This window comes from Musa acuminata, chromosome BXJ2-5 (assembly GCF_036884655.1).
Source record: "Musa acuminata AAA Group cultivar baxijiao chromosome BXJ2-5, Cavendish_Baxijiao_AAA, whole genome shotgun sequence".
NCBI classification, from domain to species: Eukaryota; Viridiplantae; Streptophyta; class Magnoliopsida; order Zingiberales; family Musaceae; genus Musa; species Musa acuminata.
This window is the reverse complement of record NC_088342.1, coordinates 40,519,135-40,536,426: the sequence shown is the minus strand read 5'-3', so window position 1 is coordinate 40,536,426 and position 17,292 is coordinate 40,519,135. Positions and strand designations below refer to the sequence as shown.

Here is a 17,292-nt window from a genome sequence, read left to right as displayed (position 1 = left end):
AACATATATTATTATGATATATATATTATAAGTAATATCAAGTTATTATTTATAAGTAATAAGTAATATTAACTATAACTATATATGATTAGAGAGAAACTATATATTCTATGTTCTAAAAAAAATATTATTTTAAATATAGACAGTATCGTATTATATGACTTATTTGTAATAAAATATATAAACGTGTCTCACTGAGGCATGTCGGATCGCTGCAGAGGTACCTGAAGACGGTCTTTGAGCACCCCAAGTCGGTGATGAACCACCCCACTTCGTTCCTCTCTTCCCATCCCACTCTCCACTAGTGCCATCTTACCAGCACCTCTCTCTCTCCCTCTCTCTCTCTCTCTCTCTCTCAGGGAGGCAGACGCGGAGTTATTAGGAGGATTTCTCACTCGCTCACATCTCACTCGTTGAGATCTCTCTCTCTCTCTCTCTCTCTCTCTCTCTCTCTCTCTCTAGAATTGCTTGATACCGACAAGGAGTGGGAGGGAGAGAGGGGGAAGCGATCCGATCTTTCAGCAGATCTTGGGTTCCCCTGTTGCCCTTCCGTTGGGCTTGATCGGATCCGACCCGATCCGGTGAGGGCGATGGGACACGTGAACCTACCGCCGGGGCGTCGCGGGCCGGGGGGCCGGCAGTGGACGCTTCTCGACCTCGTCTCCGCCGCCTTCTTCGCCGCCGTGCTCGTCTTCTTCGTCCTTGTATTCACCTCCCTCGGCGACTCCCTCGCCGCCTCAGGCCGTCGCGCCCTCGCCCGCTCCTCCACCGACGATCCCCGCCAGCGGCAGCGCATCCTCGCCCTCCTCGACCCTCCTTCCTCCGCCGCCGGTCGAACCGTCGTCATCGACGCCTGCTCGGCTGAGGAGGTGGACAACATGCCGTGCGAGGACCCCCGCCGGAACAGCCAGTTGAGCAGGGAGATGAACTTCTACCGCGAGCGCCACTGCCCGCCGCCGGAGGAGATGCCGCTCTGCCTCGTCCCTCCGCCCAAGGGGTACCGGATTCCCGTCTCGTGGCCCGAGAGCCTCCACAAGGTGCCTTCCGCCCTTCGCTTCTGCTCCCTCCAATCTGTTGCATTTCATGTTGGTCATGCAGTAGTTTTGGATCTGGAAATTGAGGGCATATGTAGTAAATCCATGCCGCTCTTATTTTCATCCAGTGGAGCGGCTATCAAACAGAGCTTGAAGGATTAGATCTCGAGTGAGGAATTGTAGGATAGTTCTCTATGTGCCTATATGCGCTTATATACATTGAAGAAACCACCTTTGTGATAGAAACAACTAGAGTTGCAATGACGTTTGTTAGAAATTTTCTTTTAGTTCTCATAGCAACGACTTCATGCATGAATTCAATGAACTTGTAATCCCGATATGTTGCTGATTACTTGTTGCTATCTTCGTGCAACTGCTGGAAATTCAATTTTTTCAGGCGTAATTACTCACAATTCAGCATTCGCTAAGAAGTCCCATACCAATTGGTTTGTTCATCCGTAAGACACCCTAGCAAGTAATAGCCCAGTGGCATTCGTGTTAACCTTGTATAGTATTTGTAATTAGCATCATTTTCTTGTTTTATTATTGTTAATTGAATAAACTTGCTATAAGTGTACTACTTCCTGTGCAGATATGGCATGATAACATGCCATATGACAAAATTGCAGAGAGGAAAGGCCATCAGGGTTGGATGAAGGAAGAAGGCCCATATTTTATTTTTCCAGGTGGTGGCACTATGTTCCCTGATGGGGCTGAACAGTATATTGCAAAGCTTGGGCAATTTATCCCTATGAACAAAGGCCTTGTAAGGACGGCTTTGGACATGGGATGTGGGGTAAGAGATCTATTGCTATTGAGGCTATGAAGCTTCTTTTCATGCATGTTTTGTTCTTTTCTCTTGTAATTTAAATTAAGATATATAGTATCCTTATCCATGTAGGTGGCGAGCTTTGGTGGTTTCCTCCTTAAGGAGAATATCATGACCATTTCATTTGCTCCAAGGGACTCACATAAATCCCAGATACAGTTTGCATTAGAACGAGGGGTGCCTGCATTTGTTGCCATGCTGGGCACTCGGCGACTGCCATTCCCTGCATACTCATTTGACCTTGTTCATTGTTCACGGTGTTTGATTCCCTTTACTGCCCATAGTGAGATTTCTTGTGGCTATAGATGTTCTGTCAAGTGCTTGGATCCACATTTTGGTGTTCTTGTTCATCAAAGTTCTAACATAATCAATGAAATGCAGATGGAACTTATCTTATCGAAGTGGATCGTTTGCTTCGACCAGAAGGATATCTAGTAATATCAGGTCCACCCGTGCAATGGGCTAAACAGGACAAGGAGTGGGCTGATCTTCAGGCCATGGCTCATGCGTTATGTTATGAACTTATTGCTGTAGATGGTAATACTGCAATCTGGAAGAAGCCTTCTGGTGCTTCTTGTCTTCCTAACCTAGGCAATTTTAGGCTTGATCAGTGCAGTGATAATGATGACCCGAACGAAGCATGGTAAACTTTATGAATTTCTTCATATATATTTACCTGCCATTGGCCACCTTTAAATGATAGGTTACATATTACTCATTAATGTTGAACTTTTTTTGTAGGTATGTTAAGTTAAAAAAGTGTGTCAGTAAAGTCCCCCTTTCATCAGAAACATCTATTGGATCCATTCCTAAATGGCCAAAGAGGCTGTCAAAGCCACCTGCAAGGGTCTCATTAATGAAAAATGGAATTGACGTATTTGACGCTGACACAAGGCGCTGGGCAAGACGAGTTGCATACTATAAGAAATCACTTGGTGTGAAGCTAGGGTCTCCACAGATACGCAATGTTATGGACATGAATGCTTTCTTTGGAGGCTTCGCAGCATCTCTAAGTTCTGAGCCGGTCTGGGTCATGAATGTTGTCCCCGCTAGAAAGCCATTAACTCTTGGTATTATTTATGATAGAGGTCTTGTTGGAGTATATCATGACTGGTAAGATATCTCTACTCTTAATCTTATCGTAGTTGGTATTACTTATTACAGACTTACTTATGACATACTTGAATTAACTTTGTTTACATGCTAGAATCCTCAGGCCCGACCAAACTCTGTAATTTGTTTTTCTGGCAGTACTTTTTGGGGGAACATGCTTATCCTATATATTTGGTGATGTAGAAAGTGTTTCTTCCAGTTGATCGTGGTTTATCTTTATTGGATTTGTTGATTTAGAGTTATGCTTCTCTTATATATATTTATAGTTTTGGCAACATATGAAGCACTCTAATATCTAGACATAATGGTGATTTGTTTGTGGTGCTAGGTGTGAAGCTTTCTCCACTTACCCAAGAACCTATGATCTCATTCATGTGGCTGGAATTAACTCTTTGATAAGAGATACTTCAGGCAAGAACAGGTATGTGGAATTTGATTGTCTAAGTGTTGGTAACAATCAATATGAAGAAGTTGGTGGACATGAAATACCATTTTTTTTTTGTTTATTTAATATCAGTTACTGAAAGACTCAGCTACTATAGGTTTAATTCTATAACTAACCATCTATGAGCTTTACACCATATGCTTGTCAGTAGGGGTGAAAGCTAATGGGGTAAAATCTGCTCACAATGGGCCTGTAACAGATGCCATTTCAAGTAGATAGGTTTTTGAAATATTCCAATTTGATAACATAATATATGAATTCAGATTGGAATTATGAATGCAAAGTGGAATGATAAATTTGGAGCTGGATTCAGATATTTGGATTTGATGAACTTGAAAAGGAAACAAAAACATAAATATTTTTTGGTCGTATATATGGATATTTTTCTCTATTCATTTAACTACTCAATACTCGATATCAACCATAATCTTCACTGTTCCACATCATAAGTCTACACATGAAGTTTGATAGCACCAAATCTAATCCAACTATCTGTGTTTACTTTTCTGAATGCTCATACTATAAAGTCATTCGAATTGGAATTTGAACATCTGTCCCATTGTTGAGAATAAATGTGGCTGCACTTATATCACATATTTTTGAAACCTATCTTTAATGTATAAACAGGCAACTTGGGTAACCCTACTCATACATTTCTCTATCAGTTTTTTCAAGGGAGTGGATTCAGCCAAAAGTGGATTCATATCCACATCTGACTTGATGAAGGATTCATACCCTTATTTAAAGTCTCTGATAGAGTAGTGATAGTCTTACCATTATCTCATTCTTTTTGCTTTAGTTTTGCATTCCATCCGTCTGCCTAAACCACCATGACAATTGCAATTTAGACTTGTGCATTTCAAAGTTTGGTTGCAGATAATGTACGATACAAAGCATCCATATAAAGGTGAATAATAAAATACCCTGTTGTGTTAAAGAGTTCATCTTGTTTGTTTGTGCTTTTCCATGAAATTGATATGATCATTCAATATTAAGGATGATGATCGATGGCAAGCAAGGTCATTCTTTGGTTCTTTTCAAGTATCATTTACAATGTCAGAAGCAGCCAAGCAACATGCCTTAGTTTTTGTCGTTCATCATTCCAATTTCCAACATGATGTCACAGAGGATTTCTAAACAATTACTCGAGTCTTCTTGCATTTAGAAGTTCTTCAAAGTCAACCATCAGAAATTATAGAATCTGAGTCTAAATAAAAGTTTTTGGGATCCTAGACTAATTAAATTGTCATGACCGGGTTCACTTGTCACAGGTGTAGCTTGGTTGATTTGATGGTGGAGATGGATCGCATGTTACGTCCAGAAGGAACTGCTGTGGTGAGAGACTCACCAGAAGTCATAGATAAGGCCGCACACATAGCTCGTGCAATCCGGTGGACTGTCCATGTGCACGAGAGTGAGCCAGAATCCCGTGCCGGCGAGAAGATTCTGGTGGCAACCAAAACATTTTGGACGTTGCCTGCAACCTCCAGTTGATATGCTAAAGATGATCGGTTTTTCCCTTTAATTTTCATTTTTGTGGATCAGGGAGGGGAGAAGCAAATGTAGCTATTCGAGTAATGATGTTAGGAGATGCAATTAGCTCCATTTACATATTGTTTATGTTCCGCATTGTAAGATGAACCAAGTAGCAATTCAAGTTTCGCTCATTTCTATTCTTTTTTCTCGAACTGCAAGGGTTTGTTTTCCTGCACGCATCAAACTTGTTTCAGACAGGTGTACCATCTGATGAAGTACTCGATCCATATGCAAGATGGAACTCACATTTTTTTCTCATCGATCATATTGTGACAGGAAAAACATGTTAATCTTCATCTTTCGACTATTAAGTATTATGACGGCATAGTAAGCATGTTAATGCATGTTTATGAAGTCAAACACCTGATCATAGATTTTCCTGGATATCAGAATTGTAAGAACTTGCTTCCACACGCATACAAGACAATAAACACATGGGAATATATTGAAAGAATTGTAGACCATAAAATTACATCCACTTCCCATATGATGGTAGAAACATGTGGTCAATCACTCCAACACCCAGTGATCTATCTCAATCTGCTTGCTGCGAACCTACAGGTAAGCGGAATGTAACATGTCACTCGAGCACGCATATATCCAATGTGTTCTGAAGAAAAAGAAAAACCCAAGTGGCTAACTTCTTCATTCTTCAATTTCTGCAGCTCCACCGAGATGTCGGTAAGCAACTCAAATAGTGACACCAGTGGCAATGATCATTCCCATTGACTCCTCGAAATGGCATTACCAAGCCAACAATCAATCTGAAAACAATAAAAATGTAGACTGATGTAATCAGTGACAATTTTATCTTTGTGGTTCTCAAGAGAACCACAAATATAAAAAAGTATTCGCAAAGGCATCTTTCAGTTACATATCAATCTGATTCTATGAGCAAAAGATGAAGTTGCTAAAATTTAACCTTGATTTTAGGAATCAAATACCTTAATTTTCCCATGCATAGGTATAAGCAGATAACTGGAAGCAAGATTGAGAATTTAATGCATGAGTGCCTTCTCCCATCATTTGATTTCAATTCCATTTTATCATCTAAGAAAATGCTTCTAAAGTAGTATGTGCCCTTTAATATAAGGCTTTCTTTTCCTTTCTTTTCTTCAACATCATCCCGAAATATGATTGTCATTTATAAAATTCAAATCAACAGCAAAAACTATAGAACTAAAAAAAAATTATCAGAGGCTTTTTATATTGTTTAACATCATTCAACAGTATCACTGCTATTTATAGAATTCGAATCAACAGCAAAACCTATAGCACTTAAAAAGGTTATCATAAATGCATCCTTGATAACTTGCAAGAATATCCAACTAAAGAAATCCCAGAAAATATTCCTACGGACCCTCAGTTAAGAGATATCTATCGTTACAAATGCCACTCTATCACTACAAATGCCAACTCTGGCAGAATGTCTTGGCAGCAATGTCCATTTCTCTCTTCCTCTCTAACTCCTATTTCCTATATATCCGTACTTTGCACCTCATAAGAACACTTGAAATGTAAAGTTGCTTTCTGTATAAGAAAGTGATTGAAAAGGAAATCAACTGAAAGCAGGAGTATGCTTATGAATTAAACACACTAGCATCAAAGACATCCAAACTTCCCCTAGCTTATTTTATAATCCATCTCGTCTCAAAGTTCAAAGCAATAAGGTATCTATTTTTACACAGTCCCATTACCTTAACCCCTGTGAAGTGCCTAAAATTTTATTTGGACTTGATTAGTTCGTAAATTTCCAAACTCATCTTCATTGCCAAATTCCATATGGTGATCACTTCTAGTAATTCTAATTCTACCTGATTTTCTTCTTTTGATATGGCGCAATTAGATATTTCTCAACCTATTTCCATTATTTTAAATGGAACTAATTACATTCATTGGGCCCAAGCTATCCGTAGTTTTTTGAAAGGATGAAAACTTTAGCGCTATGTTACTGGTGGTATTCAATCACTAGTTAAAGATAATTCAGAATCCCCAAAAGCATTGGAGGATTGTCTTAAGGAATGGGACAGTGGCAACCACAAGATTATTACATGGATCATGAATACTTCAATTGCATCCATTAATATGTCATTTGGTCGTTTCGGTACTGCAAAAGATCTTTGGGAATTTTTATCTATTCGCTATGCTTCAGGAGATCTAGCTCAACAATATCAGATCCTCACCAGTCTACATCATATGAAACAATCCCCAGGTCAGTCTGTTAATGAGTTTTATTCTCAAATGGTGTTTTTCTGGGATCAACTTGCTTTGTTTGAGCCTCAATGGCAATGCAAAAATGATGCTACACGATTTGGTACATATTGTGATAGATTAAGATTAAATCAGTTTATAATGGCTTTAACTGATGATTTTGAGCATGTTCGGGCCTCTTTGCTTTATCATAAGGCACTTCCTTTCTTAGATGTTGTCCTTTCAGAAGTCATATCTGAAGAAACAAGAACCACATTGCATGCCCGTCAACCTATTCCAAATGAGACAGTTCTCGCAACTGCTATAGCATCATTCAAATATAAAACACAATCATACCTCTCAAAGCAAGCAAACCAAACAAATTATTCTCAGAATACAGAGTATAAAAAGCCAGTTTGTAGATATTGTTGTCAGATTGGACATATGATTCAAAATTGTCCTAAACTTGCTAAAAAGATTGCTGTAGTTGCGACTAATGAGTCTTCCTCCATCAGCCTAAAACTTACTGCCACAGATGTTGAAGCCATAGTCAACCAAGTTCTATCGCGTGCATCAATTCATTCTGCCTCTACAGCTTCTGACATGTCACGTAAATACTATTTGGCTTCTTGATTCTGCATATTCAAATCAGATGACATCAGATTCTTCAAAATTCTCTTTTAAAACTCCTACATCCAATATCCCTAAGGTTCACACCGCTAATAGGTCAACACTTCAGGTCATATTGGCTCAATTTTTACTTCAAATCTGACAATTTCTGATACATATCTTGTCCCTGAACTTTCATTAAATTTATTATCAATTGGTCAATTATGTGACCTGTGATTTGATGTTCATTTTTCTTCTACTAGCTGCATTGTGTAGGATCAACAAACCCGTCAGATCATTGGGACAGGCCGTTAAGTTAGATGTCTATTCTTCCTCACTTAAACTTCATATTCCTTCTGCATATGCTGCATCCACTCAGAAACTATGAAACCCATACCATTGGATTTGTGGCATTCTCGATTAGGCCATACTTCACTTTCTCGATTATGACCTTTAGTCACCAGTGGTCAATTAGGACCAGTTTCTTCTCATTATTTTCAATGCAGGTCATGTCAGATGGCAAAACAAATGGCTCTTCCAATTTCTATTAGTGCTTCCATTGCTTCCAAACCTTTTGATTTAGTTCATTCTGATGTTTGGGGTCTATCACCTATACCTACTATGGGTGGATCTCATTATCTTGTCATTTTTGTTAATGATTTCTCGCTTTACATGGATTTATTTGATGCATAACCAATGTGAGCTATATACATATACATATATATATATATATGCCTAAGAATATAAATCTAGAGAGTTGTGTTCTCTTCTTCATCAACATGGAACTATTTCAAAATATTCATGTCCAGGAACATCTCAACAAGATGGACGAGCAGAATGAAAGCTTAGACACATTTTAGACTTTGTCCGTGCTATGCTTTTTTCTATTTCTGCTCAGAGACCTTTTGGGGTGAAGCAACTCTTACAGTTGTATATGCAATAAATCGTAATCCATCTTTTGTTATTGTTCAACAATCATCATATGAGTGACTTTTAGTAAAACCCCTAATTATTCAATCTTCAAAATTTTTGGTTGTGCTTGTTTTGTCCTTCTGCAACCTCATGAGCATAATAAGTTACAATCTCATTCACGATTATATTGTTTTCTTGGATATCGAATTGAACATAAGAGGTATAGATGTTATGACCCTATTTTTAAACGTCTTCGCATCTCCCGTCATGCGATCTTTTGGGAACATAAAATGTTTTTGAATGTCTTCTTTAATGTGTCTATCACTAGTGAGATCCACTATTCACAAATATCTCATGTGATCTTTTTCCTTTGGATGCTCAATCTGATGGTCCAACTATGGTTGTTTTTGATACTTTTGATATGGTTGTTAGTTCTGACACATTAGACACAAATCCTTATACCATTGTTCTTCATCATTCTAAAACAATATGTGAACCCTCTACTTGTTTAAAAAAATTTCATTGTTACTATGTTCTTGCTACTCTAACCTTGTTCTTTTCATGAGGCTTCCACTAATCCTTCTTGGCAAAAGGCTATGAATGAAAAACTTGAAGCACTTGTCAATACTCAAACATGGGATTTGGTTGACTTAGCTTCTGGAAAATCTATAGTAGGATGCAAGTGGATAGTTCCATGGATATAACTAATGTGATATTTTCTGTGGTGAAATCATAATCTTCAATGTCCATAATTCTCTCTAGAATAATCTAAGTCGCTAGAAATTGGGTTTGCATGTGTGCCAAGTAAAACATATTGAATGGCTTGTCAAAAATCATGTGATAAGGACATCTAACTAACTAAATTCTTTCCCAGAAACATCAAATCCATCCATAAATGTACAATTTCTCATAAAATGGGAACAGAACCTAGTAGCAAGTACTGTGTTCCAAGTTACACTTGAAACTAAGTAAGGTGTGTTCCATAAGGAGAATGAAAAAACAAAAGCAAGGTAACAATCATTAAATCTGTGACATGCACAGAAACCTAAATCAGTAAAGTTCTAGTCTGGCAATGCTTACCCAATTCCTAGCAAAATCAGTGACATCACCCATAATATATACTGATATGCCATGTATTTTGATTTAACCCGGTCTGTAGGAGGCAGATTGTGGCCTTCCAACCAAATAAACTGAGGCTGGATCAACAATACAAAGCCAAGGAGAAAACCTGTCAAAAATCCTCCAATGTGGGAATAATTATCAACATGTGGCAGTATTCCAACAGCCAAGTTGAACATGATGATGACCAACAGAGTGAACAGAGAAGAAGCCTACAAAAAAGATGATGAAATAAAACCATGTAACATATAACTTCTAAGGGAATAATAAGCTCGATAACAACACTTGTACCTTGTTTGTATAAATGGTCCAGTTTGTGATTAGTTCTGACAGCATTGCTCCAAGAAGTCCAAACAAAGCACCAGAAGCACCGACAGAGATACTATTCCTGATGAAAAGAGATGACAAAATGCTACCACCAAATCCAGAGAGTAGGTAGATTATACCAATCCAGACTGCAAAAGATGGTCATAGAACTTTTAGCCCAAGAATGATATCACAATATAGTACAAAAAAAAAAAAGAAACAGCAAAGATTTCACAATGTGTGCAATCAATCTAACATATTGCTTACTGAATCCAAATTGTTGTTCAAGGTGAATACCAATAAAAACCAAGCTTAGCATATTGGCAAGCAGATGTATAAGACCAGCATGCAACCACATACAAGTCACAAGCCTCCATCCCTGATGCTGGTGTACCACCTTGTCCCATTCTAGAGCACCCAACTTCTGCAGTCTGGCAATTAAAACAAGAACAAGATCCATGTGTAAGATACCACCATTAGAGGATAAACTTATGTGCCTAATTATATCAAAGGCACCAAAGACATCTGCTTCGTGAATAATAAGCATCATTCGATTGCACACTCTTTGCGGAGCAAGGATCAGAAAATGAGAAAGAGGACTTAGATCAACCTAATAAAAGGTTAGGCTAATCTGTTCATACTTATCAAGATAGCAAATTTCAGCAGCCTGATTATTAACACAACTAAATTGTTTGTCCTATGCAAATATGACCCGGCAAAATGTTCTCACAAGTCATTAGAGGCCTCTTTAGCTCGTGGTCTCACACTGTAGACCAGAATCTAACCATAGAAAAATGACTTCTTTGAAATAAGCAAGCAGTATTCCAAACAAGCAGGCATTGACAGTGTCAGTGAACAAATGTGTCGTGGCTAGTGAGTCAGCACAGTCTAGTCCACGAGTCGATATCGGGAGTCTTCTGTCAGCTGAGCTAGATGCAGAGGTCGACCAAGCCCTCGCAACGGGGTGTTGATCATCATTCCTTGGTGTGCCGATCCGAGTGCCATGTATGCCGAGCTGCGTCTCTCCTTCTCCGGGGTGGTTGGCAGCTCATCTTCGTGAGGTGGTCGTGCCCTCGGGAAGGAGTACTGATTGGCGTTGGTCAGGATCCGGACCGATTGGCTGCTCTCCTTCGTGCACTGGATGGCGATTCCCGGGTGGTTGGTAGCTCGTCTTCGTGAGGTAGCCACGTTTTCCTGCAAAAATGGCCCTTGTCGGGATCACCCGACGAGGCCCCTCCGACGAGCAAGTCAGTGGAGTGATCCATTGATTTTTTCCTCCCTTGGCCAGATGCTGGCCATAGGTCTTTATATTACTGTACGTGGGTCGGTCGTACGCAGGTTGGCATGGTGGACATGCCGAGCAATGCCTTAGTACGGATTCAGGCTTGGCGTGTTTTGGGGGTGGCGTCGTCTCGGGGTTCCCAAGGTCGAGCAGTGCCTTAGTACGGATACTGACTTGGCATGTCTTGGGGGCGGCGTCGTCTCGGGGTTCCCAAGGCCGAGCAGTGCCTTAGTGCGGATTCTAACCTAGCGTGTCTTAGGGGCCAAAATATGTCGTATCACCTCTCCATCTCCCCCCACCCCCCCCTCTCCAAGGCGTGCTGTGGGGTCCTTAAAGGGCCGGGCGGCATGCCTGGGTCGGAGTGAGGCTGATTGCTCAAGAGGGGAAGCTAGATTAACTCGTCGCAGGGCGATTTAGAGGGGCGGCGCCCCATGCTACGGGCAAGATTGACTCTACTGATCGGGAGGCAGGGGCCTGACGAGACAAAACCGATGCATCAAAACCGACATGGCGAAACCGATGAGGCAAAACCGATGTGGTGAAACCAACGAGGCAAAAACGACATGTCGAAATCGACATGGTGAAACCGACGAGGCGAAAACAACGTGTCAAAACCGACGTGGCGAAACCAACGAGGCAAAACCGACATGTCGTAGGTCGGATAACGGGTTTGGCACGGCTCGGGGTTATGATTGCCGAGTTTGCAAGTCGGCGAGCGAGTCGAGGTGGCTCGGTTAGAGACTTGACGGGCTGCGAGTCGGGGGTCGACGTGGAGCGACTTCAATTTAACGGAGTAGGCCAGTGATTCGGACGCTGGATCGACCGAGATGTGACTCGAGCATAAGATTGGCCGTGAGGTGTGGCTTGGGCGTTGGATCAGTCGAGATGTGTGGTTCGGACGCTGGATTTGGTCGAGATGCGACTCGAGCATTGGATTTGGCCGATATGCGACTCGGGCGTTGGATTTGGTCAAGATGCAACTCGGGCTTTGGATTGGCCGAGATGTGACTCGGGCATTGGATTTGGCTGAGATGCGACTCGGGCGTTGGATTGGCTGAGATGCGACTCGGGCATTGGATTTGGCCAAGATATGACACGGGTGTTGGATTGGCCGAGATACGTGGCACGGATGCTGGATTTGGCCGAGATGCGACTCGGGCGTTGGATTGGCTGAGTGGGTAAACTTGGCTATGAATCGGATCTGGGGACTAAGTAAGCTTGGCTCCGAATCGAATCTGGGGACCGAGTAAACTCGGCTCCGAATCGGATCTGGGGACCTAGTGCGTGAGCTGGGCTCCGTATTGGATCTAGGGACCGAGTAAGCTCAGCTCCGAATCGAATCTGGGGACCAAGTGCGTGAGCTCGGCTCCGTATCGGATCTGGGGACCGAGTGCATGAGCTCGGCTCCGTATCGGATCTGTGGACCGAGTAAGCTCGGCTCCGAATCGAATCTGGGAACCGAGTGCGTGAGCTCAGCTTCATATTGAGTCTGGGTACTGAGTTTGTGAGCTCGGCTCCGTATCGAGTATGGGGACTGAATATGCTCGGCTCCGAATCGAGTATATGGGGACCGAGTGCGTGAGCTCGGCCCCGGATCTAGGGACCAAATATGCTCGGCTCCGAATCGAATGCTGATGGGTCGCCAATCGAGAGCGATCTGGAGTGACCCAGGCAGGAATCGTGCTTGGGGCTGACGAGTTGCTAGTCGGGGGCGATTTGGAGCAACCTGGGCAGGAATCGAGCTGGGGTGCTGACGGGTCACCAGTCAGGTGCAATCTGGAGTGACCCGGGCAAGAATTGAGCTGGGGTGCTGACGGGTCGCCAGTCGAGAGCGATCTGGAGCGACCCGGGCAGGAATCGAGTTGGGGTGCATACGAGTCACCAGTCGAGAGTGCTCTGGAGCGACCCAGGCAGGAATTGAGCTTGGGGTCTGAGCGGTTGAGCTCGGTTCCGGTTGCAATACTGACGGTTTGCTAGTCGTGAGCGATCTGGTGCGATCAGGGCAGGAATCGTGCTTGGGTGCTAATGGGTCACCAGTCGGGAGCAATCTGGAGCGACTCGGGCAGGAATTGAGCTTGGAGTGCTGACGGGTCGCAAGTCGAGAGCGGTCTGGAGCGACCCGGGCAGGAATTAAGCTTGGAGTGCTGACGGGTCGCTAGTCGGGAGCGATCTGGAGCGACCCAGGCAGGAATCGAGCTGGGGGTGCTGACGGGTCGCCAATCAGGAGCGATCTGGAGCGACCCGGATGAGAGCTAGGCCGGCGAGCCGCAGGTCGGGAATCGATCTGGAGCAGCTCGGGCAAGAGCTGGGCCGGCGAGGCACAGGCTGGGAGCCGATCTGGAGCGGCTCGGGCAAGAGTTAGGCCGGCGAGGCGCAAGTTGGGAGCCGATCTGGTGCGGCTCGGATGAGAGCTGGGACGGCGAGCCGTAGGTTGGGAACCGATCTGGAGCAACTCGAGCAAGAGCTGGGCTGGCGAGGCGTAGGTTGGGAGCCGATCTAGAGCGACCCGGATGAGAGCTGGGCCGGCGAGCTATAGGTCGGGAACCAATCTGGAGCGACTCGGGCAAGAGTTGGGCCAACGAGGCGCAGGTTGGGAGCCGATTTGGAGCGGCTCGAATGAGAGCTACGCCGGTGAGCCGTAGGTCGGGAATCGATCTGGAGCAACCTGGTTGAGAGCTGGGCCAGCGAGCCAAAGGTCGGAACCGATCTGGAGCGGCTCGGGCAAGAGCTGGGTTGGCGAGGCGTAGATTGGGAGCCGATCTGGAGCGGCTCAGATGAGAGCTGGGTCGGCGAGCCGTAGGTCGAGAACCGATCTAGAGTGGCTTGGGCAAGAGCTAGGCCAGCGTGGCGCAGGTTGGGAGCCGATCTGGAGCGACCCGGATGAGAGCTGGGCCAACGAGCCGTAGGTTGGGAGCTGATCTGGAGCGGCTCGGATGAGAGCTGGGCCGGCGAGCCACAGGTCAGGAACCGATCTAGAGCGGCTCGGGCAAGAGCTGGGTCAGCGAGCCGCAGGTCAAGAGTCGATCTGGAGCGACTCGGATGAGAGCTGGGCCAACGAGCCGTAGGTGAGAACCGATCTAGAATGGCTCGGCAAGAGCTGGGCCGGCGAGGCGCAGGTTGAGAGCCGATCTGGCGAGCCTATGGACCTCTTGTCACGAGTGGCTTTTCGGTAGGAGATTTTGGATGACGATGTGTCTTTCGATGGGTCTCCTGGGACGTGGAGTTGCTTCTCGAGGTTCCTTGAGATAGCGCCCGAAGTGACCCTTTCGGATCAAGTCCTCGATTTGGTTCTGGAGGTCACGACAATCTTCTGTGGCGTGGCCGTAGTCCAGGTGGAACATGCTCGGAGGGAGAGGCAGAGGCCTTGGGAGTAGTAGCAATTGTTAGTCGGGCCTCTGGCGGGGTTGCACCGGGGCTGTTGAAGTCGTTCTCCAGAATTGTTCCGCCCTTGGCCTCTTGCTGTCCATGCACTTTCCCACCACCAGAGCTTCGGTGGCGATGTACTGGTTGGCGCGCTAGAGCATCTCGGGGATGGTTACTGGCGACTTCTTGATCAGTGACCAGAAGAACCTTGAAGGCTTTAGGCCCATCAGAAACGCTTGCATAATAAGAGAGGGGTAAGCATCCAGAAATCCCCGGATTTCAATGGTGAAACGTGCCACGAACTAAGAGAGCGACTCGTCTTCGCACTAAGATAACGCGAGCAGGGTGACCATGGAAGGCCTGGGTCATACACTGGCGAGGAAATTCTACTCAAACTCCCTGACGAGCTGGTCGAAGGATGCGATTGAGGACTAGCGCAACTGGCTGAACCACGCTCGTGCCGGTCCCCTGATGGTGGTCGGGAATGCCCGACACATCAATGCATCGGAGGTGCCATAGAGGGCCATTTGAGCCCGAAACACGGCGACATGCTCCGCGGGGTCGGAGCCACCATCGTACGTCTCCAATGCGGGTAGCCCGAAGTTGAGGGGTATAGGCTTGTCCTGTATTTCCTGAGTGAAAGAGGATTCACCCGAGCCGCCTTCGTTCAACTCGCACTGTGATTTCTGAAACTCGCGTTGGAACTCATCCAGGCATTGGTTGACCCAGGACAATTGGATCCTGAACGAGTTATCTACCGAGTCGGACGATATGGTGTCGGGCTCGGAGCGAGGCTGTGTGATTTGATAGGGTGCGGGTATGCTCTGCTTGGGAGGACCTCTCGGGTCCGTTGCTTGCTCTCGGGCTTCTCCGGTCTCGACCTGCTCCCCACTCGACCGTTGCCGGGTTGGGTCGGTCGAAGGAGCTACTAGCTGCATGATCTAGGGAATGAGTGGGACGAGCATCTACATCATCCCTGCCATCGCTTGTACTTGCTTGGTCAGGCTGAGGAACGCCTCGAGCGACATGGCCGAGGGTCCCATGATAAGTCCGGGAGGTGGTAACCCCGGGTCGTTGAACGAGCGCCAGTAGCGATCTGGCGTCGAGGCCGGGATCCCCCCATCTCGAAGGATGGGGAGGGGCTGATCTCTGGGCTCGACAGAAGGGTGACCGGCCGATAGTTCTCCCTCGGGGAGAGCTCCCGCGGGATGCTCCTGTGATATGGCCCTCCTTCTAGCATCAAAATGTTAGTGAACAAATATGTCGTGGCTGGTGAGTCAGCACGGCCTGGTCCATGGGTCGATGTCGGGAGTCTTTTGTCGGCTGAGCTGGATGCCGAGGTCGACCGGGCCCTCACGACGGGGTGTTGATCAACGTTCCTTGGTGTGTCGATCCGGGCACCGTGTATGCCAAGCTGCGTCTCTCCTTCTCCGGGGTGGTTGGCAGCTCGTCTTCGTGAGGTGTTCGTGCCCTCGGGAAGAAGTGCTGGTTGGCATTGGTCAGGATCTGGACCGATTGGCTGCTCTCCTTCGTGCACTAGATGGTGATTCTCGAGTGGTTGGCAGCTCGTCTTTGTGAGGTGGCCGCGTTTTTCTGCAAAAATGGCCCTCGTCGAGATCACCCGACGAGGCCCCTCCGACGAGCAAGTCAGTGGAGTGATCCATTGATTTTTTCGTCCTCTGGCCAGAGGTTTTTATATTACTATACGTGGGTCGATCGTACGCAGGTTGGCGTAGTGGACGTGCCGATCAGTGCCTTAGTTCGAATTCTGACTTGGCGTGTTTTGGGGGCGACGTCGTCCTGGGGTTCCCGAGGCCGACTAGTGCCTTAGTACGAATTCTGACTTGATGTGTCTTGGGGGTGGTGTCGGCTCAGGGTTCCCGAGGTCGAGCAGTGCCTTAATGCGGATTCTGATCTGACATATCTTGGGGCCAAAATATATCGTAAGTCAGCTAAGTTAGTGGGAATTGAAAGAAAAATCTACTTGACAAATACTTATTTCTCATAAAATGCTCTGCATTAAAAAACAGGGCATATTTAGACACTAAAAAGCAGCTAATTTTCTAAAAAGACTCTAAAAAACAAATTTCGGTGATTTCCTAAAGAATTTTTTGGTTAAAAAAAGTGTAGAAATATGATGCTTTTATCTTGTTATGCCACCCTCTTCCTTCCCGCATCTATCACTTATGAGCAGCCAGAGCAATAAAGATCGCAACTTTATGTCAGATTTGACAAGAAAAGAGTCACAACGAGATGGGACGGTGACGTTACGTCGAAGACGAGGGCCCCAAGAGGTGGTTCTCGCGGAGGGGCTGGAAGGAGAAGCGGCGGAGGAACCCGGCGACGCAGGAGCCATAGGGGTTCCGGTGGCCAGAACAGTCGTTGACGTACATAATGCCCACGAACACGGCGACGTTCGCGACCACGATCAGGGGCACGATCCACGACGTCCACTCCCGCCCCGCCAAGGCTCCGGGGTCATAGTAGAACGGCGATGGCTAATTACCCGGGATTCGGTACGAGTCGGCGGCATATCCCATGGTCTTCCCACCGG

General features: G+C 45.4%; 2 protein-coding genes across 4 annotated transcripts; one reads left to right on the top strand and one right to left on the bottom strand.

Annotated features, from left to right (window-relative positions):
• The first annotated feature begins 230 nt into the window (after positions 1-230).
• LOC103985703 (probable pectin methyltransferase QUA3) lies at positions 231-5,097 on the top strand. The gene is made up of 7 exons (XM_009403495.3): positions 231-1,037; positions 1,627-1,830; positions 1,936-2,146; positions 2,245-2,506; positions 2,605-2,976; positions 3,305-3,397; positions 4,693-5,097. The coding sequence occupies exons 1-7, from the start codon at positions 591-593 to the stop codon at positions 4,913-4,915; spliced, it is 1,812 nt and encodes a 603-aa protein (XP_009401770.2). The 5' UTR covers positions 231-590; the 3' UTR covers positions 4,916-5,097.
• Positions 5,098-5,478: 381 nt separating this feature from the next.
• Positions 5,479-17,262, bottom strand: LOC103985943 (RHOMBOID-like protein 2). Of its 3 annotated transcripts, none has more exons than XM_065109475.1 (5): positions 17,010-17,262; positions 10,361-10,524; positions 10,079-10,242; positions 9,749-9,999; positions 5,479-5,721 (listed from the first exon to the last, which is right to left on the bottom strand). In XM_065109475.1, the coding sequence occupies exons 1-5, from the start codon at positions 17,129-17,131 to the stop codon at positions 5,610-5,612; spliced, it is 813 nt and encodes a 270-aa protein (XP_064965547.1). In that variant the 5' UTR covers positions 17,132-17,262; the 3' UTR covers positions 5,479-5,609. The 3 variants fall into 3 exon arrangements, with proteins under 3 accessions (XP_064965547.1, XP_064965549.1, XP_064965550.1); XM_065109477.1 differs by having other exon boundaries at positions 10,391-10,524; XM_065109478.1 differs by having other exon boundaries at positions 10,454-10,524.
• Positions 17,263-17,292: the final 30 nt, after the last annotated feature.